Source organism: Rhamphochromis longiceps, linkage group LG14, assembly GCF_057381845.1.
Source record: "Rhamphochromis longiceps isolate RC_006_pf linkage group LG14, R_longiceps_female_GT1.1, whole genome shotgun sequence".
NCBI lineage: Eukaryota > Metazoa > Chordata > Actinopteri > Cichliformes > Cichlidae > Rhamphochromis > Rhamphochromis longiceps.
Window position 1 is genome coordinate 18,788,257 of NC_140570.1, and position 22,782 is coordinate 18,811,038.

The 22,782-nt window shown below is 39.4% G+C and overlaps 1 protein-coding gene across 1 annotated transcript; it reads right to left on the reverse strand.

Moving 5' to 3' along the window:
• Positions 1–203: 203 nt before the first annotated feature.
• Positions 204–13,713, reverse strand: LOC146653910 (P2X purinoceptor 5-like). Its single transcript, XM_085380703.1, has 13 exons — positions 13,589–13,713; positions 11,109–11,259; positions 10,943–11,014; positions 7,005–7,080; positions 6,786–6,882; positions 6,348–6,428; positions 6,091–6,232; positions 5,103–5,239; positions 4,845–4,938; positions 3,268–3,333; positions 3,086–3,168; positions 2,558–2,620; positions 204–2,388 (listed from the first exon to the last, which is right to left on the reverse strand). Exons 1-13 carry the CDS (start codon positions 13,711–13,713, stop codon positions 2,259–2,261), a joined length of 1,317 nt encoding a protein of 438 aa, XP_085236829.1. The 3' UTR covers positions 204–2,258.
• Between the last annotated feature and the right edge of the window lie 9,069 nt (positions 13,714–22,782).

Here is a 22,782-nt window from a genome sequence, read left to right on the forward strand (position 1 = left end):
TTCAAGCAATTTCAAAAAGTCCAGACGGTTTTCTTTCCAAGCTTCTTACCTGGACGTGACCTGGATGACTGAGAACCTTCACAGAGCTACTGTGCAAGCTACAGTTGTGAAGCTGTCCTTTGGTGACATCTGTAGGCAACACTGAGGAGGTGCAAACTAGTGTGTTTTCCACTAATTCAACCAGAGAAATTATGTCTAAGTCGGTTTGTTTGGGGCCAAAAACCTTAATGTTGTGTTTGTGTTATTACACTCTTACTTTTAATATTGACAAAGTATTTAATATTGTTACTCTGACAATTACATTAACAAAGTTACATTATCATAGTTATGTTAACATAAGAAGTTGTAATACTATTTGCATTATTTACATTATAATTTAAAACATTGTGGATATAAAGGAAAATAGAAATACAAATTCAGATCAAATCATTGTCATTTTCTAAATGAAAATAACACACACATATATTAATTTATCATTCATCTATATGAAGTATACATTAAAAATGCACTTCCACCGCTAAGGTTTAAAAATTACTTGTTCAGCATAAAGTTCTTTTTAAAATCTGATTATTTCAATGATGTCACCATGAATAAACTATATTAACCGACAGCTGGCTGACTAAATCCCCTATCTGAGAAAAAAAGGAAGGAATGCATTTCACGTTGGCTGTGCTGCAATATTTACACAATCTATAAACAAGAACTGATCAACTGTCACACAGCATCTGTGCAAGTGTCTCCACTGTGTGTAGATGTGTACATAGGAGTGTTACAAAAGATCACACCAAGGAAGCAACTAAAAGGTATGATAGAAACAACACATAATTTCTTATCAACATCTTTATTTGAAGTTTTTCAAAATCATATAAAGTATGAAAAACAATAGTGTCAGAAGATGACACTGAATGCCCATTTCATACATGAGGTGTCCAATATTTAACAATGAAAATCAAGCATACACAGACCAACCGTTCTGAATGACTGCAGACTTTCTCTTTCTTTTTCTTTTTTTGCTCAGTTCAGATATTACAAACAATTTTTCTTCAAACTTCATGTGTAGCTAGGTTGGCTAAGCATTTGACCTTGACCTTCACTGTTAGTACCCAAGGTCATAGTTGACCCAGAAAAATTATAGTATATATTGTTTCAAGGTCAAAGATCAGGGATCAGTGTGTTGTTATAAAAGCAGGCTGATGTAGCATTTTTTAATAAAACCAGCCCAGCACCAGCGTGACGCAACAGAAACGACATAAATTACTAAAGTTTTCGTATGACCACTTTCTTTCTGTGGGGATTTGTGCTCTCTGAAGCTCTTGTTCAATTCACTTCAATTCAGTTCAGTTGAAATAAATTCAGTTTAACCTATATAATACCAAAACAGAACAACGGCTGCTTCAGGGTACTTAAACTAAAACATACAATGAACATTTAACAGTATTTCTAAAGAACACAGCACAGCACTGGAAAACACTAGATGTCTTTCTGAAGTGATGTAATCAAATTTAAAGAAGTGCTTCCTCCTTTGTTATGCTCTTCAGTGGGATGTGCGAACAAAATACAAAGCAGCCACCTAAACTTTGCTCCCACAGAGGTTGATCTGGTTGGTTATAGTGGTACATGCTCACTGCAAATTGTTTGTTACTCTACTAAAACAAAAGCCCTCCATGACGCTTGGACATTCTACTATTCATCACACATTCATGGAGTTCCACAGGGGTCTGTGCTTGTATCAGTAATTTTTACATTATACATGCTTATACATCGTTAGTCAATTTAAATAAAAATGTAGCACTGATTTCTTTCATCTACACAGTATCTCTTAAATGGAAACTTTCCTATATAGGAGTGATGCTGAAAATATAGCTAATGCTTGCATTTTTTGTAGGCTGGACTATTAATCCAAAGTAAGTAAATAAATGGCAGATAGAAATGAGTCCTGCATTTCATGTATGCGCAGGACTGGAATTTTTGGCCGTTTTAGTGAGGGCACACAACTCTGTGAAAACAACTGAAAACGATAGTGTGGACATGGAGCATTTTCAAACGAAAATGCCATTTTTAAATTTATCCGGGCTAGTGTGGACGTAGCATAAAGCACCTTGAGGTGACTGTTATTGTGAAGTGGGGTTACATAAATAACTCTAAATTGAACTGAATAGTGTTAAAAGAAAAAAAAAGTCACAGCCATGAAAGTAAACAGATAAAAGTTCAGTAAACTTGGTTTATGTTCTTCATAATAATGCTAAAATATTTTATGGCTAAACTTGTGAAATGAGGTTAGGACATGACCTTTGAACACTTAATAGTTGATATGTTACACTATTTTGATTGTCCTTTTCCATTTTGTTCTTCATATCTTTCATGGCACAGTTTCTGCAGATCAGAGACCTGTTGTAACAAATAGTAAAGAAGCGTAAATTAACCACAGATCACACCAGAAATGCATTTTTCTAGTCATAAATGAACATATATCCTTAACTAGAAATCAAAATCCACACAAACACACATGCACGCGCAACAATACAGTCTTTAAAGACAAATGAGAGCAGAAACATACCCCTCTGACAGCCCATTACTGCATGTTTCCTGGACGTTTTCACCTTTCTTCACTTTTTCCTGACTGAAAATTTGTAAAAACTGTATTACTTCAATAGTTAGATAATAATGAATGATGTAGGATCTTTTTTATTAACAACAAGTAATAAACCACAATGAAAACACCTCACTACAAATGAAACTGGGAACTTGTAATAAAGTGATTATCAGTGTTGTAGGGCTCAGCATAACTCCTGGAAATGTTTAAGGTTAAGCATGTTTTATGTCCTGTGAGGACCATAATAGCTTTTAATTAACCCCAAAACACAAGCTTATGTCTTGATTTTAAATAGCATATGTTATTGGACTCAATTATTAAATCAATCAAACTATTCAAATTATATATCATATTAAATATATGTATTTTAAAAAAATCTAATGTGAAGTTATTCTAGCTCATTATTCTCTATACACACATATTGTGGTCCTTTCAATATGGAAAAAAACCTAAGAAATGTCTACATCTGTACTCGTGTGTTGCTTTTCATACTTTAAGACTTCAAACTTCTGGTCTTTGTAAGACTTCTTCCCCGTAGTTAAATAAAGGAGGACAATGTCGCAAAAGAAGGTTCCCTGTTGAAAAGAATTTTATTCAATTCTGTGATATATATGTAAAAAAATGCTGTTCAATTCATTTAATATCATGTTGATTTAATTATTAATGATACTCACAGCTCCCATCACAGCCAGTCCTGAACCAATATTGACAACCAAGGGGACTATGGCAAACTTTCCAGCCTGTGGAGGAGATCAGAAACCCAAGAGATGTTTTTAAATAGGAGTTTATTACAATTTATTTTTGTTCAAAGAGCAAAGACTGCAGTGCTCTTTTCAAATCATTCCTTTTTTCTTTTCTTTTTTTTTCACCAGTCCCGTTTGGTTCTTTTGCCATCAGAATTATTGTCTAAAGGCAAAGAAAGAGGACAACCCACCTGACCCCACCACAGAGAAAACTGCACCCACCCCGTCATCCACTCATCTTCCAGACTACACAAGACAATAGACACCCAGGCTGAGTTCTTCTCCTGTATCTCCTGTATCTCCCCCATCTGCAGAGTGAGTTCCTGGAGAGAGGAGACCTCCTGCAAGATATAACAGCCTCCCCCACCAGTTGAAGAGCCCCTCAGGTGGCTCGATGTACTGGCGGCACCCTGCGCCAGGGCTGAGCCCCCATACACCCATACACCCACCCACAACCCCGGCGACATACCAACCAGGACCCAAGGCCCAGCCAGGGCCCCAGCCCGGAGACGGAGCACCCTCAGAACCCCACACCCGACCCGGACCCACCCAGGGGCAGCCAGGCTACCAGGTCAGTAACCCACGTCCATCAGCACAGACCCTCCCCTAGCCCCGCTGCATGCAGCCACGAGGAAACCATCACCTAAGAGCCAAGAGAGCCCTTAACAGGACATGACCGCAACCCCAGGTTGAGCCCTCCAAGGAAGACGCCCCTGGGGAATCCCCCGACGCCCCAAGCCTGTCTCTACCCCCAATCACAACAGCGAAGGTGGGACCAAACTATAACCCCCCACCCCCACTAGGTGATGGAGCTGATCAAAGGAGCCCAGAGCAATTGATTTGATGTGGTGGCAGAGGCTGTATCTATTAGATAATTTCTATATTGGTTAGAATTAAGATTATTTTTTATTTTTCCCGTTCATGAGGACTGTTTTCTTGGCAATGCATAGGGCAGTGAAAAAAGTTAAGTTAACTGATAAATCCACTTCCCATTTTGCAATAGGAAGTGATATTGATTCATCTGTTTTAGAAAGCATTCTGTATATTTTGGAGAGTAATTTTGGGGTTTTACGAGTAAGAAATTGTACCACACTCGATGGTGTTTGTAGTTCAACTTGACAGGGTTTAAATTTCTTTTTTTTTACTATGGATTTAATTTGTTGATATTCTAAAAATCTTTTCTTGCAAATTCTTGCAAAAGAGTTTATCAATGCAATCACCCCAGAGAGATTGGTTTGTGAGTTTTGGAGAAAAAGTAACACATCATCCGCATAAAGTCTGATTTTATGTTCCACGTTCTTGCAGTTTATGCCCTTAATTACTGTATTCTGTCTAATTGTCAAATCATTCCTAATAACCCCTCTCCTAAGAAGAGAGGATACTACTACTAATAATAATGGTATTTTTGCATTGGTGTTATATGTATTGGCTTTATTACATAAATTATCTTATTGTAATGCATTGGCACCATTTATGCATTCATTCTGTCACTGATGCATTGTACATACCTTCCCATATACCAGGATATGAAATCGTATGCCATAAACTTTGTATAGAGATCGATAGCTTTCACCAGCAGCATTTTTAAAGTATCTTGCATGTCTGTTAGAGAAGAAAACAAAAATATAAAAAATAAAATAAAGATAAACATAAATAACCTTTAGGTAATTTAGAATGGTTATGGTTCTTTATTCCTTTCATAAGTTGTAAAGATGATTACATGTCTGTGCACCATGCCAACAAAGATGCTCTGCAGTGAGCCTCACCTGAAGTTAAATCCTGTTGCGATGCTCTTGTTGGAGACAGTGGCATCCAGGCGAGTGAACTGGTACTCTGGATTACAGTGAGAGGTGCCTTTGTCAAGGTCACAGTCCCACTGTATCACAATGCCAATAGCGCCACCCTAACAAAACAGCCAAAACATGCTTATTCTAAGATTTTTATTTTTATACATGTATTCAAATTTGGATACTTGTATGCATTCCATTAGTGGTGTTTTACCTGCGTTCATTCACAGCTGTATAGAAAACATTTGTTAAACATTAGCTACATCCTGCTAGTACCAGATCAGACCCCTTTAATCCTTCAGAACACGAAGAACTAATTCTTCATGGCACTGAACATTCCACAGAGAACAGTCCACATGACATGACAGAACCACACAGCTGCACATCAAGGGGATTAATTTCCCATTTCACCACATTCCACAGGTTCTCTGTTAGCTCTTGTGACTGGAGGCCATTATAGTTAAGTGAGCTCATTGCCATGTTCAAAAACAGTTTGAGATCAGGTTTTGTCAGAGTTTTGTGACATGGTGCGTTATCCTGCTGGAAGAAGCTGTCAGAAAATGGGTACACTGTGGCTATCAAGGAATAGAACTACAGAAAGTAATCTTGATCATGTCTTAATTCCTAAATGGATTGACTTGGTGCATTGTAATTGGCTGATTAGATATTCCACTTAATGATCCCAAATCATTAAGTGGAATGATTTGGGACAGTTGAACAGTTGTACCTAATGAAGTAGGAAACATGAGAAACTTTGTTCAGTGGGACATGTTTCGGTTGTCTCACAATTTCTCCCAAGAACAATGAGCAAAGGTCATGACTAATAACAGTAACTAAAAAAAACCTTTAAGTCATGGATTCAGTCATCATAATTATTTTGGGGTATAAACTCTATGTGTGTTAGAAAGTAACATTTGAGGTTATATCACATTAACACAATCTTGAGAAAATACAATGTAATACTAACAAGTGTGGCCATGTCTTGGAAGTTGCATCCAGCTCTTCTCGTAATGTCTCCCAGGCGAAAGATGGGGCAGTAGGGGTATTGCTTCTCATCATATCTGCATTTCTTCAAGTAGGATTGATCAGTTGTTTTGAGGATGTTGGACCTCAGAGTTAAGAAAAACACATATTTATGGATGTGAACTGCTTATTGCACACAGCAATATCCAGCTAGTCAGCAAGTACAAGGATATATTGTTGTAAATGTTAAAGAGGACTTACTTTGAAAATGAGAATTTAGGAAACTGGATGAAATTCTTGATGTAGATGGTGAAGTTTTTAGCATTTTTGAGCAAAGGCTTTCTGTGAAAACAAAATGTTAAGTAAATATACATTTTTGTGAATAAATGTATAAGACAACAATAAAAACAAATCAAAGTCAAACCTTCCTGTAGCAGATAGAGAGGGATTGTGATTGAATTGCTGAGTGGGAAATGAACCCATCTATGACCCAGTGCTGTTTAATGTGAGCTGATACAATACTATTATAAGACTGGGTCATGAAGCTGAGTGTCTCAGTGTAGGACATCCTTAGTTTAGATTTAGTGCCAAACCTGTTGTGCTGACCCGATAAATGACAACTACACGTGATTTGCCTGAATGTTTGTGCATGTTAGTGCAGAGAGAAAGGAGGATTGGTCATTTCAAATTTGTCCTCACTGTGGTTTGATGTTTTTTTCAGTTGGACACCAGCCAAATATTTCACAGGTCCCATTGGACTTTTCATTGTTTCTTATGCATTTGCCGCTCATGACTCCTTTAGACAACAGACAACAAAAAAAAAACTGTTTAAAAACATCTAGATGATCATGTGAAAAGAGTTTCTGATTCAGACATGTTTCACAATACTGATTTAATATCAGGATGTTTCTTTCTCACCATGACCAGACTCCACCATCTTTCCCTTTTTACAGTCCTCGTCAACACTACAGTGGCCATTAAGCACTTTGTGGCTCTGAGAACAAAAAAAGGACAGAGGCAATGTAAAAAACAAAACAAAAAACACAACACAGAACCAAGTGTGATATAGTATATCGAACTAAATGATAAATACAGTGGGGCAAAAAAGTATTTAGTCAAATCAAATCAAATCAAATCACTTTTATTGTCACATCACATGTGCAGGTACATTGGTACAGCACATGTGAGTGAAATTCTTGTGTGCGAGCTTCACAAGCAACAGAGTTGTGCAAAATACAATAATGTAAACAAGCAAAATACAAGAATGGCTACATCTGAAACTAATAAATATATGTACAATATATAATAGTATATGCATTTCTGGATGTGTATACTAAATATTTTTCTACGTGTGTGTGTGTGTGTGTGTACACATATTTTACAAATTAAATAGAGTAAACAATAAATAAAATATATAAAATAAAATATACAGAGTGAGACATGTGCAAAACAGTGGCATTACTGTACAGTGTGTAGTGCATAATGTTAAAGTTCCAGTAGTGAAGGTGAGGTGTCTATGAAGTGTTCAGCAGTCTGATGGCCTGGTGGAAGAAGCTGTCTCTCAGTCTGCTGGTACGGGACCGGATGCTGCAGAACCTCCTTCCTGATGGAAGCAGTCTGAACAGTTTATGGCTGGGGTGACTGGAGTCCTTGATGATCCTCCCCGCTTTCCTCAGGCACCGCTTCCTGTAGATGTCTTGGAGGGAAGGAAGCTCACCTCCAATTATCCGTTCAGAGCACCGCACTACTCGCTGGAGAGCTTTGCAGTTGTAGGCGGTGCTGTTGCCATACCAGGTGGTGATGCATCCAGTGAGGATGCTCTCAATGGCACAGTGATAGAAGGTCCTGAGGATGCGGGGGCTCATGCCGAATCTTTTCAGTCTCCTGAGAAAGAAGAGGCGCTGCTGCGCCTTCTTCACTGTTTTGTTTGTGTGTACTGACCACGTAAGATCCTCAGCCAGATGTACCCCAAGGAACCGGAAGCTGCTCACTCTCTCCACAGCAGCGCCGTTGATGGTGATGGGGGTGTGTACTTCTCTGCACCGCCGGAAGTCCACTATCAACTCCTTGTCAGCCACAGATTGTGCAAGTTCCCCCACTTAAAATGACGACAGAGGTCAGTAATTTGCACCAGAGGTACACTTCAACTGTGAGAGACAGAATGTGAAAAAAAAATCCATGAATCCACATGGTAGGTTTTGTAAAGAATTTATTCGTAAATCAGGGTGGAAAATAAGTATTTGGTCACCTCAAACAAGGAAAATCTCTGGCTCTCACAGACCTGTAACGTCTTCTGTAAGAAGCTTTTCTGTCCCCCACTCGTTACCTGTATGAATGGCACCTGTCTGAACTCATCATCTGTATAAAAGACACCTGTCCACAGCCTCAAACAGTCAGACTCCAAACTCCGCCATGGCCAAGACCAAAGAGCTTTCGAAGGACACCAGGAAAAGTATTGTAGACCTGCACCAGACTGGGAAGAGTGAATCTACAATAGGCAAGCAGCTTGGTGTGAAAAAAATCAACTGTGGGAGCAATCATCAGAAAATGGAAGACATACAAGACCACTGATAATCTCCCTCGATCTGGGGCTCCACGCAAGATCTCATCCCGTGGGGTCAAAATGATCATGAGAACGGTGAGCAAAGATCCCAGAACCACACGGGGGGACCTGGTGAATGACCTGCAGAGAGCTGGGACCAAAGTAACAAAGGTCACCATCAGTAACACACTACAACGGCAGGGAATCAAATCCCGCAGTGCCAGACGTGTTCCGCTGCTGAAGCCAGTGCATGTCCAGGCCCGTCTGAAGTTTGCCAGAGAGCACATGGATGATACAGCAGAGGATTGGGAGAATGTCATGTGGTCAGATGAAACCAAAGTAGAACTTTTTGGTATAAACTCAACTCATCGTGTTTGGAGGAAGAAGAATACTGAGTTGCATCCCAAGAACACCATACCTACTGTGAAGCATGGGGGTGGAAACATCATGCTATGGGGCTGTTTTTCTGCCAAGGGGACAGGATGACTGATCCGTGTTAAGGACAGAATGAATGGGGCCATGTATCGTGAGATTTTGAGCCAAAACCTCCTTCCATCAGTCAGAACTTTGAAGATGAAACGAGGCTGGGTCTTCCAACATGACAATGATCCAAAACACACCGCCCGGGCAACAAAGGAGTGGCTCCGTAAGAAGCATTTGAAAGTCCTGGAGTGGCCTAGCCAGTCTCCAGACCTCAACCCCATAGAAAATCTGTGGCGGGAGTTGAAAGTCCGTGTTGCTCGGCGACAGCCCCAAAACATCACTGCTCTCGAGAAGATCTGCATGGAGGAATGGGCCAAAATACCAGCTACTGTGTGTGCAAACCTGGTAAAGACCTATAGTAAACGTTTGACCTCTGTTATTGCCAACAAAGGTTATGTTACAAAGTATTGAGTTGTATTTTTGTTATTGACCAAATACTTATTTTCCACCCTGATTTACGAATAAATTCTTTACAAATCCTACCATGTGGATTCATGGATTTTTTTTTCACATTCTGTCTCTCACAGTTGAAGTGTACCTCTGGTGCAAATTACTGACCTCTGTCATCATTTTAGGTGGGGCAACTTGCACAATCGGTGGCTGACTAAATACTTTTTTGCCCCACTGTACATATGTAAATGTAAGTCAAAAATAAGGGATACAAAGTCAGAATTTACAAATATAACACAAAAAGTAAATTTCAGTATATTTAAAGCAGTCAGAACTTGTTAGCATCCAAGAATATCTTAATCTAAAATAGAAGATTTCTGTATTCTAGCAACATGGTGAATATGAAAGTTAAATGAAGCCAAGGGTGTTAAATGGATGCATGTCTGTGCTTTTTCTATTTTACTAGAACTCAACCGTTAAAAATGGCACATGCTGCATGATACCAAAAGGCTCCCCTGCAAGTGTCAGACCCTGCTCTCGGTTTCGGTCAATATTTATAAGAGCAAATTTTTATAGCTGTTTGTTTCTTCTTAGCTGATGGCTATCAGGCAGGCAACCCAGAGAGTCTTCTGGGTTTACATACTGTATATTGTGAGCTGAAAATAAATCATGAATACTGACACACATACACACTCATATGATGATGATGGAGGTGACAAAATGGGTTAAGAGGTGTGAGGAAAACATTTCTCTGCTACCGTGCAAACAATATGTTACCATGCAGGAGAGGAATTACAGGTCAGCCACAAACCAATGTGTATGACTTTAAACACATCACGCTATTGTCAGGTGGGCCATGAAGCACTGGAGGAAGCCTCCCCAGTCTGTTATATTCACATGCAGAGTGATAAAGTAGTTTCATAAAATATCATTCTTCCACATTCTGGCACTTTATGGTGTTACCTATCTCATGTAATCACTTATTGAAAAAAAGTTTTTTCCTGTAAGTAACAGACAAAATGAAACAAATCCCCTAAATAAATAGTGGATACTCTCCTTAGAGTTAACATCATTTACTTGCAACACAGTATGACACACTCTATCTAACCTGTACTTGCAAGAGGAAACTGTCTGTGGTGTGGTGCATGCTAGAAAAATTGGGCTGGCAGGTGAAAGGTTAAAGTGAAAGTGAAATCAACAGGAGAGGCAATATTTCCGTTGTCAGTAAAACAAGGGAATGTTAGAAGAATTGTTTTATTTGATGGCAAATGAGTCTGTAGAATGACCAGCAATTAAAACTGAGACAACGACCTGATCATCACCGCTGCCATTCATCAAATCTAAAAACAATGAAAACACCTCTTAGTTAAAGTTAGAAATACCATCACTGTGGTCTATTATGTCCAGTCAGTGATTTAAAGTGAAAACAAAATGTTCTCACCTCAGCACAGTAACCCATCTTCTGGTTTGGTGTCTCTAAGAAGCTGGTTACAACAAACAGAACATCTTCACCCTGAATGACAAAAAGAAAATAACAGACAAAATGTCAAAGTCTCATCAGCAGTGCATGGCTTTAATCTAGTCTGAAATAATAAAAGTGTTCTCACCTGTGGGGGGATGACATACTCCTCAGGTCCCCACACAAGCAGACCAGATTCACTGGTGTTGGTCACCGCAGTTCCCTTCACTTTAGTTATGACAGAACTCTGGATGGCATCATCTATCTCCTGGTAGCCTTGCTTGACTATGAAAACCCACCTTTAAATCAAAGCAGAACTACCCAGTGTTCTCGCAGGTCTTTGGTAAAAGCTTTGGTGCAAACCTTATGCAGATATTTTATATGTTTTTGCCTTTTTCAACTGTCTTTTGTGACATACAGTATGCATTGAGGGGTGATACTGCTAGTCAGGTGTATCAAAGTGGTTGGCTTAGTGGGACTCTCTAACCTTGCAAGGCCTGGAATGAAGAGTTTGTTTTTTTGTTTACATTTTTATTATTATTAATTAATTAGTTCCATAAGTAAATTGCCCAAATGAACTGGCTGTGTGACTGAACTTTGATTTCAACATATTGTGGAGGCTCAGGGGTCCTTTCATCTCTTAAAAAGAACCAAAATGGTTTAGTCCACACTGCGATTTACATTGTTCGCATAGGCAGAATAAAATACTTTAGCATAATTAGCAGATTGGAGGTTATACTGAAAGCTTACAAATACTAACCTCAAGTAAAATTTGGGCTTATTGAATGAGGGACCAGTGGTTCTCAGAGGACGTGCTGTGAGACAATGAGAACGTTCGGAGGACTTTCCGAATGTTTCCTGACTCTGTGTTTGCAAGGGGCACTTTAAACCACGGCCAGCTACTGGCTCTGAGATTGTAGCTGTTCTCCAGGGCAATGAACTTGGTGTAGTTTAATTATCGCTTCTCACTTTCTGCTTTATTTTGATAGTTAATTGTCCCTTGTGCTTTTCATTTAGTTTTGCTTCGCCTTCTCACATCCTCCGTGATTTAGTTCAACTATATCTACTTCCCCGATTGCCCTTCTGTGTTTATAGAAAATGCCATCTTCCTGTGTCATCTGTCCCATCAGTCTCCTGGTCCCAGTTTGTTCCCATGCCTCAGTTTAGTTTCTTCTCTTAGGGTTCTGTTTTGCCTTTTGGACTTTTTACAACAGCCAAACAAAGCAGATTGTTTTGTTGCTAAACCCCTGCCTGTGTTCTGTATTTACATCACACTCAAAACAGTCTCCCAAATCAGCAAACTGTGACAATATACAAGCAGTCTCAGCGACCCTCTTCCATGTTGACCCACATCTCTGACGAATGTTTTAAAGGAATAAGTTAGCCAGCGGCTGTACATGACAATCAGTGGGTATTGTTGGGGTGGCCAGTAATGAGCAGTTCATATGCCATGTTCAATGAAAATCAATGATAAAGGTTTTCCACAAAGTCTGCACAGTTTGAAACCTCCCCACATTTGCAATCCTCAAAAATGATTCCTAATAATACTTTTTAGTTGCCACTAAACGATCTCGCCTTGTGTCACATCATTTGGAGAAGGACCTGCTGTTTCATTGTGTTCAGCTGTCCTCATTAACACTGTGTCACATCTGATATTAACAGCAGCTCATAGCCAAATGATTTCTTAGTCACATTTGTGTGCTTTTCATATTCTTCTTTATTTGAGGTAAGACCACAGTAACAGTGTGCATTAGCAGTAACCTAATATCTTAGCTGTGAAATTGGTCTAACCCATTTTTCTAATTTTGCTAAGGGATAAAAGCAACATCAAAGCCTCCACTATTAATATAAACAAAGTTTGGATTAAAGCCCCCCCCCATGAATGAGTGGGTAGCCCCCCTTTTCCTCCCACTATAACAGGGACTCTCTGATCTTTGTGCTGATAACATTAAAGGAATCCTAACAGATCATGGTTCAAACACTGCACGTCATAAACCTAATATAATCTGACGCATTTTCACACACCAAAACATTTAAACTCAGTTATAAAGATAAGTGTTGTCTAAAAATTGTTTTGTGCAGACTTATATGCACAGTTCTCTACATTCTACCCACATGACACCTAAAGATTACTGTGTGCGGTTTTCGGCTGTCATCGGTAAGCCAGGAATAGACCCCTTGTGTTCCGTTTCCGCCTGTTGTGTCCCAGGTAACACTTTTGAATTGTGTCGGGTAAAGCGAGACGCTGAACCGCATGCCACAAGTGCGCATAGGTTCGGGCAAAAAACAAAAAACAAAACAGCGAAAGAGAAACGTTCATGTGGTATTTGCTCAAACGCACAGGTCAAAATTCTGACATTTTAAGCATTTTATTTTTAATTTTGCTTACTTCTTTAAAGTATAAAATAAGCGTGTAACGTGCGAATAGTCTACTATTCAATACAATAAATGAACCGCTCATTCAAAAATTAATATTTTTTGTTTGTTTGTTTTATTCTGTTTACCAAACGATATGCTACAGACAAAGCCCAAATGTTATTATATTTGTTCAGTGACTTATTTTAAGTTAACCCGTTAAGTAATAACATGTACAGTTTAGGAAATTATACGTGGCAATAATGCACTTACCCTATTATGTAACCAATGACAGATAACTGAAAAAGTCTGTGCAACACTCCGACTGCCTTATTTTTTGTATCAATGTATTTTTCTGTTTTGTAGTTCAGTAAGGAGTTGATCGCGGCCGTGGCCATCACGCAGCTCTTAGTCTGCAGTTTGATGTCAGTGTTAAAACGAAACTTGATTGTAATGGAAAGATTCGATGCGAGCTCTTACAGCAAACACCGCGTGGGAGGCGAAAACACACCTCATTGCACAACCACCGCCAAGCGTACATTAGCCACAATATGTATTTAGGTATTACTGTTGGACTTCCCTAGTATCAAAGGCAAGGCAGAATGGAAAAGGTAAAAGAACATCAACACGCAACAATTAACTGTAAAAACAAATTAAGCAAGGAAAAACAGGAAAGGGTCTCCTATAAAATGCCTGATTAAAATCTGTATTCATTGTTACGTTTGTTAATCCAGTTACTTGTTTTTAAACTGCATGATTTGTTATTTTTTAAAATTTACTTATTTATTTTAATCCAATTCCAATCCAATTTTATTCATAAAGCACTTTAAAATACCCAGCACAGGAACAAAGTGCTGTACAGAAAATAAGTTAAAACAATAGAAAAACAGAAAACAGCAAAATAAATAAATAAAACATAAAATTAAAACAGCCCTACATTAAAACAAAAACAAGATAAAACAGCATCGAATCACCTAAAAACAACTGAAATAAAAATAAAAACCAACATCTCACGTGGTGTCGGTAAAGAGGTGGGTTTCCAAGAGTGACAGATAAAGAACTGGCCTGTCTAATCTCTAAAGGAAGCTCGTTCCACAGTTTTGGAGCTTCTACAGCAAAAGCACGATCTCCTCTAAGTTTACGGCCAGTCCTGGGTATCTTCAGGAGCAGCTGATCATCTGACCTGAGAGAGCAGGTGGGTGTATAAGGCTGTAGCAGCTCAGAGAGATAAGATGGGGCTAGGCCATGGAGAGCTTTCAAAGTAAATAAAAGAATTTTAAAATGAATCCTACAAGAAATGGGCAGCCAGTGAAGTGAAGCTAAAACAGGGGAAATGTGCTCAAACTTTCGAGTGCCAGTTAAAAGACGAGCTGCGGCATTTTGCACCCTCTGTAGATGACTAATATATGATGCGCTGACCCCAATATAAAGTGCATTACAGTAATCCAGCCGAGTGCTAACAATGGTGTGGATCACTGTCTCAAAGTGCTCAAAGAATTGGCTTTATTTTTGCCAGCTGCCTGAGGTGAAAGAAGCTAGATTTTACCACTGCCTTAATTTGATTGTTAAACTTCAGATCACAGTCCACTTTGACCCCTAGGTTTGTGACAGTTGGCTTAACATACTGGGCCAGGGAATCTACATACACATTGGGGTCTCAGTGGGGCTACCAAAAACCATCACCTCTGTCTTTTTATCATTGAATTTTAAAAAGTTAACAGACATCCAAACCTTAATGTCATCGAGACACTGAAGTAATGGCTGTGTAAGGTATCTGCCTTTTTTCTTTAGAGGGACATAGATCTGACAGTCATCAGCATAAAAGTGGAAAGCAATGCCGTGCTTTCTCAGTACAGAACCAAGAGGAAGCAGATATAAAGAGAAGAGGAGGGGGCCTAGAACTGAGCCCTGTGGGACACCACACAAGAGGGGAGCGGAGGACGACACATAGTCACCGAGGCTGACACAAAAAATTCGCCCCGCCAAGTAGGACCTGAACCACTCCAGTGCTGGGCCCCTAATGCCCACCCAGTGCTCCAAACGAGAGAATAAAATGGCATGATCCACGGTATCAAACGCAGCTGTCAAAAAAAGCACAAGAACAACACAGTCCCCAGCATCAGTCGCTAAAAATATGTCATTAAAAACTTTTAAAAGGGCTGATTCAGTGCTATGAAAGGGTTTTAAACCAGATTGGAAAACTTCTAACACATTTTGCTTTTCCAGGAAGGCCATTATTTGGCTGTAAACTACCTTTTCAAGAATTTTGGAAAGAAAAGGTAGTTTGGAGATAGGACTGTAATTTGCAAGAACCGTAGGATCAAGAGCAGGTTTTTTAATCAGGGGTTTGACTACTGCATGTTTAAAATCTTTAGGGACAACACCTGACATCAGACTATGGTTTACCAGCTCAAGAACCAAAGGACCAACTGTAGGTAACACCCCTTTTAAAAGTCGAGGAGGGACAGCATCATTTGGAGACCCTGCAGGCTTAAGATGACCAACAGTCTCCTTTAAAAAGGACAGAGTCACAGGCTCAAACCTGTCAAAGGCAGCAGAGCAGGAAACAGAGACTGAGAGGTCGTGAGCATGAGGAGAGATTTGAGCCCTTGTGGAGGAGACCTTGTCAATAAAAAAGTGTAAAAAATTTCACAGGCTTCTGATGAGGGCTCGATACAGTCAGTATATGGTGCATTAAGAACAGAGTTAATAGTTATAAATAAAACACGGCAGTTTGACAAAAATAATGTCATATAAGTGTTTTCTTTTGGCATCTTTTGCAGTTCTTTGATATTGACGCCAACAGTCCTTCAGCATCTGGAATGACACTTGTAGTTTGTCCTTTTTCACTTGCGCTCAGCTCGACGGCAGTCGAGTCCGACAGCTCGGGTCATGTCGTTCAGCCAGGGCTCAGATTTAGTTTTAGGCAGTCTGGTTTTTAATGGAGCCACAGTGTCCATATAGGCACTGACGTTGTGTTGTTTTTAAGCCCCCCCCCCCCCCCCCCCCCCTTAACTGCTTTTCTGTTTATTTAATTTGTAATGTAATCACTTATAATCCCGCCTTAATTACCCATTAAGATATAAAATTGAAATGCTTTGGATTGTAAACAGTTAATTTGCCGTGATACTAGATTGTAACTACAGATATTTGGTTGGAAATTACTCACAGGTAAAGTTCAAAAATTAAAATTGCATTTAACAAAACCTGCGATTTGTTTTCATCATGACAAATCTGCCTCTGCAATACTGTTCAGATCTATTTTAACAAATCCCTGTCTTAATAATAATCAATAAAATGAGAAAAGAAACACATTTTCTAAAAAAAAAAAAAAAATCAAATCAAATCATATCACTGCATGTATGGATGACTAGTAGGCATACTGTGAAAAAGTCATTCATGAAATAATATTGTTGCACCCACAACGTTGTCATGGGGCTGGGACTGTGACCTAGGGATCATGCGTTATTTTTGGGTTTGATGAATATTTATTACTTTCATTTGTCTTCTCGAATGCTTATGGTTGTTTGTTGGTGTGATCTGCTCCTGGTCCCTTGCTTCCCTGTGCACGAGTTGGAGTGAGTTTGTGTGTTTGTGTGTGTGCCTGGAGAGCCTCCTGCCTTTGAGCCAGCCACACCTGGGATTAATCCCTCACCTGTTGCCGATCTGCCTATCAAGGAGCCCTACTTAAGAGAGCAGTGGAGCGGCAGTTGGTGTGGGATAGTTACATTAGGAACACAGTTAGTTGTCGAGCGTATATGATTATGATTTCTGTTATCTCTTGTGGAATGGTTTAAGTGTTTTTGTTGGCTGGTAGATAGGACTGTACTGAGTGTGGCATCTTTTGTTTCTAGGTCAAATGCATAGGCACCAAGGAGGACAAAGCTTCAACACATCAAGGAGAGGAATCACAACTATTAAGCTAGGCGGCTGATATGTATTTGCATTTGAATGTGTTAATAATGTATGTTTAAATGCTTTGATTATTTTCACGTTGGCTTGAAATAAAATATCTCCCTCTACTGTTACTCCAGTGTACTGCAACACACTGCAACTTCTGCATGCCTGTCCTCAAATGGAGATGACCAACATCCTTATTACACATTTTTCCCTGATTTGGGGTTGGTTATTACTGCTGCCCACCTGGAAAGCATTAGCAAAAGGCTCCGACCACACTTTGGGATTCAATCATCGAGATCAGGGGTGTCAAGCATCATGACGGATAGTTTTGAAAAATATGAAGGAGAGGATAAATGTTGGACTATTTACTACATTTCCCTACGTTTTAGAGCTTTGGCTACAAATAAAGACCTTCCCCGTGGTCAGAAGAGGTCCTGTTTTTTACAATGCGTTTCCATAAAAAAGGCCACCTGCAGTACCTTCACAGCCCACCAAGCCCAAACTCCCACAGTAAGACCAGATCTCAATCCTTATTGTTAGCCCAAACCTGCTGGAGCAAGGATTGTAGCTCTCATGGTGAATGGCATAATGTAACCTAGTGGTTAATATTAAGATGGCAAAACTTTGTTCACATTTCTAGTTGTTATGGTTTGGTAGGGTCTGTATATCGCCCAAGGTGACAGAAACACAGTACCAACACAGTTCTAGTGCACCCTCTCTGGGCTCTGTTCTTCTTTGGTTTGGCCACAGCTAAATCAGCAGCTGGTGGTCTATAACCACCCAAAACCTTGCCATTCATAAACAGCTGGAGTCTCTTTGCCCTGCATCTCACACCACAAAACCAGAGTAGTGGCTTGTCTTCTGGTATCAGCCTTACTTGATGTCTTACTTGATAAAAACACACCTCAGTATTCAGTTTGGGTGCATCCTTCGTTATTAGCAGGGGCATCTCTAAATTACCTGTGACCCACACAGCTTAGCACCTGAAGTAGATCAAGAGAGTCCTTCTGCATTCATGGAGGATACAGAACAAGATCACATGTTTAATCACTGATAATGCACCCAACATGATTGCCTGTGCACAACTTTTAAGTGCAACATGGGCATTTTTTAGGTTCACCACAAATGTTTTTTGAGAAATTGCCAGGGAACATGAGCATCGCTTTCTCCTAAAAGTAAAGTGACTATTCTGTGTGTTCACATGGATTACTTTGTGTGTGTGTTTTCAGAGTCTGTTATTCCTTATAACCTGTTCACATCTGTCTTGGTTTTGATTTTGCATCTCAGTCTCTCAAACTGCCTCCAACACTGTACTAAGTGTTCATTTCTTTAATGATGAAGAAGAACAAGGATCCTCTGAGTTGTTGTTCTTATCATCCAATTAGCTTAGCAAATGTGGATTTTAAACACTTGTCTAAACTACTGATCTTACATTTGAAAACCATGTTACTAACAATTATTTCCCTCAATCAGATTTGTAAACCAAAAAAACCCCAAAACAGTCATTCCTTGTTTCTTTTTTTTTAAAGACAAATGTTTAATATAATTTACCAACCCCCTACTCTATTATAGCTACTCTATTTGTCCTTATATTTGTCCTTGTTGTCATAGGTTGGGCTAATGTCTCTTCCCTCCTGATTAACCTTCCTGCAGACAGAATTTAGGAATTTTGGATACAATTCTTGATGTAGATGATGTAGCTTTTAGCATTATTGAGCATTAACATTCTGTCCAAACAAAAAGTAAATATACTTTCTTGAGAATGAATGTATAAGAAATGATTAAAACAAATCAAGAAATCAAACTTTCCCATAGCAGATATAGAGGGATTGTGATTGAATTGCTGAGTGGGAAATTAACCCATCTATGATCCAGTGCACTTTAATATGAGCTGATTCAATGCTAAAAGAGTGGGTCATGCAGCTGAACGTCTCGGTGTAAGACTTCAGTGGAGTATAGAGACACAATCAAGGAGCTAAGGCACATCAGAAATGAAAACAGATCATCAAGACATACTGTAATGATTGTAAATAGTGCAATTTTCAGCATATCTGTGAAAAATTAATTGAATGTCCAAACATGTTTGTTTTTATGGAACTTTAACACTGATGTTAGAGTCGCTTTTATGATATAATGTCATACTTGGCGCTCTTCTGGACAGAGATCTCTGGTGTTCTTCTTACTGGAAACCCTTTCTTGGATGTCTGCCACCGTGATGGTTACTGGACCCTGTTCTGGGAAGTTGCTATGGTCTACACTTAGAGCCACTAGCCACTGAGCATTGTGGTTATGGGTTGCGTCCTTCTCCCATATGCTCTTCCAGTACTGCTCCATCTACAGGCTTGCTGGCGCTGTTCTCATATTGTTCCCCTGCTACTGAGAGTACACCTTGGATGGTTCTGTGGAGTATTGTCCTGCCTTCTATTTCTCTGGTATACCTCTTCAATCTGGCCAAAGCTGTGAGTCTTTGCTTGGCAGTTTCCAAAGCTTCAGGTATGGACAGATCGCCATACTTCTTAGGCACCTTCTTCATTACACCTTTCTGTAACTCCATTAGTTGGCTAACTTCCTCTAGTCTCCTTCTCCATGGAGGGTGCTGCTCTTTGTGGCTTCCCTTTTTGTAGCCAAGCATCTCATTAATCCCTGCTGCCGCAGTGTTGATCAGCTGATAAGTCTTGGTGATGGTTGCAGTAGGAATTGTTCAGTGTTGTATTCACATCATTAAGTAGACCTTTAGAGGGCACTTCGTGCCAACATGTTAACTAGCTATGGAGGGTCCAGGTTTCAAGTGTCGCCATGATCCTATCTTTCAGGTTAGTTCCTCTCACACTTAACACCCCTTCTACTATTGTATTTGGGGCTTGGTGCGCAATCTTGGGTTGGGGTGATGATGATATCTCCCCCGACCTTTTCCTGGCTCCCTCTTGCCGTAGTATACGTGTTGTACCTCAGCAATCTCTAACTGTGAGAGCAGTTCCTTATACTAGTTGTTTTCCCATCAGATTCCATAGGTCCCACATCCTATTCATGTAACCCCTTCCACTTCATGTCAACAAGCATGATACTTGCACATTCGTCTCTCTCTACATAAATAGTGTAGTTAAGCACCATGGTGTTTTTTCATATAACAAAAAAGACATATCTCTGTATATGTACTTGTGTGTTGCTTCTCAAATTTTGAGATTTTTTGTGCTTCTATTGTCTCTAAGATTTCTTTTTCTTTGTAAAATGGAGAAGGATAATGTCACAGACGAAGGTTTCCTGTAAACAGAATTTAATTCAGTGCTGTGACATTTAAACAATCTTGTTCCAGTCTTTTAAGAACATTTATACTTATTAATGACACTCACAGCTCCAATCAAAGCCATCCCAGAACCAATATTGATGACTGTGGGGACAATGCTAAACTTTCTAGCTTATGGATGTGAGTAGAAATACAATAAGCATGTGTTTGAATGTGATTTCATGTGAATTTATCTTATCTCTTTTTTAAGAGAGATAAAGAGAGCTGCATTGTAAATCGTCTACTTTCTTTTACATTAACCAACCACTTAATTAGTTAAACCTTGTTAATACCTGCTCCACCCCTAACGAGGATATTAATGGGGCGATTGTGGCTCAAGAGTTGTGAGTTCGCCTTGTAATCAGAAGGTTGCCGGTTCTAGCCCCGGCTTGGACAGTCGTGGTCGTTGTGTCCTTGGGCAAGACACTTCACCCGTTGCCTACTGGTAGTGGTCAGAGAGCCCGGTGTCCAGCAGCCTCGCCTCTGTCAGTGCACCCCAGGGTGCCTGTGGCTACAATGTAGCCAGTGTGTGAATGGGTGGATGACTGGATGTGTAAAGCGCTTTGGGGTCCTTAGGGACTAGTAAAAGCGCTATACAAATACAGGCCATTTACCATATTAGTTTTTTTCTTTGTGAAATAATGCCTTGTGTTTTGTCTAGGCTTCACCTCCTCTGTCCTGGGTGCTGCTGCCTTAATCAAGTTTTTATTAACAGTGTGAATGGCCCAGGAGAAGAATCTGTGAGTCTGGAGGTGCACAGGAGACAATTTAACTAGTGATTCCAAGCCTTAAATGCACTGGACATTTATCATCCATATGCTAGTCTAGGCAATCTATTTAACCCTTGTGTGGTGTTCGTATTTTTGTTACTCAGCCAGTGTTCATGGGTCTGGTGGACCCGCTAGAGTTTTGGCTTTCCAAATTAACACTATCAAACAATTTTATGTTAAATTACTCAACAGATGTTTACTTCATCCCAATTACAAGACATATGAACAGCAAACATGGTTAATTTTTTCCCTTTACCTTTGTTAGATCACATTTATGAATTAATGTGCTTCTCGTTTTTCTTTTATATAAAATGTTATAAATAAATCAGTTATAATCAAGTGGAGTGAGTGGAAAGACACAACACATTTACACGTGAAAAAATAATTAATTGTTTAATTTTTCTTTTGAAAAAAACTGAACACGGGTCTCACAGACCCGAACACCATACAAGGGTTAAATGTTCTTGTGTTACCAGATGAGCCTGTCTAAATGTGTTATTAATTGTTAACAATTACCAGTTCTATTTGCATTTTTGTTGTCATTTTTTAATGAGTAATATGTAAACTACACATCCATGTTTCTGGGAGAATCAAGAGTGCTTACTAACCATCTCCATTTGCACTATTTGCCTATTTGCACTACTATGCCTCCTTACTTGAATATTGTATATTGTATATTGCATAGCTTTTTTTTTTTGTTATACGTAAAATTGTATTGTATTTATTTAAATTTTTACTTTTTAATTATTTTATTTGCATTTTTTAATCACTAGGGTTTGAGAGTAACGGAATTTCTATTCTCTGTATGTCCTGTACATGTGGCAGAATTGACAAATAAAGTTGACTTGACTTGACTTAACAGTGGCTACTGATTTGCAGTAGGCGGATGCAGGCGGATTAGGATTATCAGCAAATTCAAACCCAAGAGAGAGAAGCTCAACAAATGCAGGTAGAGGCACTAAAGGCCTTAATTAAGCACCCTGACAGCAGTTGTCATGCACAACAGGAAGGTTAAAGGAAGCAGAGGAAGTGTTGAAAGTGGCCAAACTTGTTACTTCTCTCCTCAAATCATCAAATCCAACCTAGTTATATTCCACCCACTGGGGCAGAAATGCTAGTTGCTTCTGCTTATGGCATTCCTAGACCTTCATTGTTGTTGCTTTTTTGTTGTTGTTGTTGTTGTTTATTGTGGTTTTTTTTTTTGAAAGCCATTTCATCAGCCTGAAATGCACTGACTTCCACAGACTGCCTTCTGGGCCTCAAAAGACATGAGTTGAGTAACACTGGTCCAACGTACAATAACGATTTTATTTTTGAAAAAACTTAAAAGAGAGGAAGAGAAAGCAAACTAAAGGAAGTCATCTGCTAACGGTCAACATCCTTCAGTTTGCTTTCTCTTTCTTTTCTATTTGATACCCCAATTTTACTTTCCTGGGGAAAGATTGGACTCAGTGTACATTAACAGTCCCCTAATAAATTAGTTGTGGTGTAAAGGTGAGTCTGAGGTGGGTTGA

Bases quoted from the DNA above. Each gene is read 5' to 3' on its own strand.
- LOC146653910 (XM_085380703.1), bottom strand. From the start codon at position 13,713: ATGGCCACGGCCGCGATCAACTCCTTACTGAACTACAAAACAGAAAAA. The intron at 6,883-7,004 runs GTGAGAAAGAAA...TGTTGTCTAAAG, and splicing joins GATGGTGGAGTCTGGTCATG to GAGTCATGAGCGGCAAATGC. The intron at 3,169-3,267 runs GTGAGTATCATT...TCTTTTCAACAG, and splicing joins GACTGGCTGTGATGGGAGCT to GGAACCTTCTTTTGCGACAT.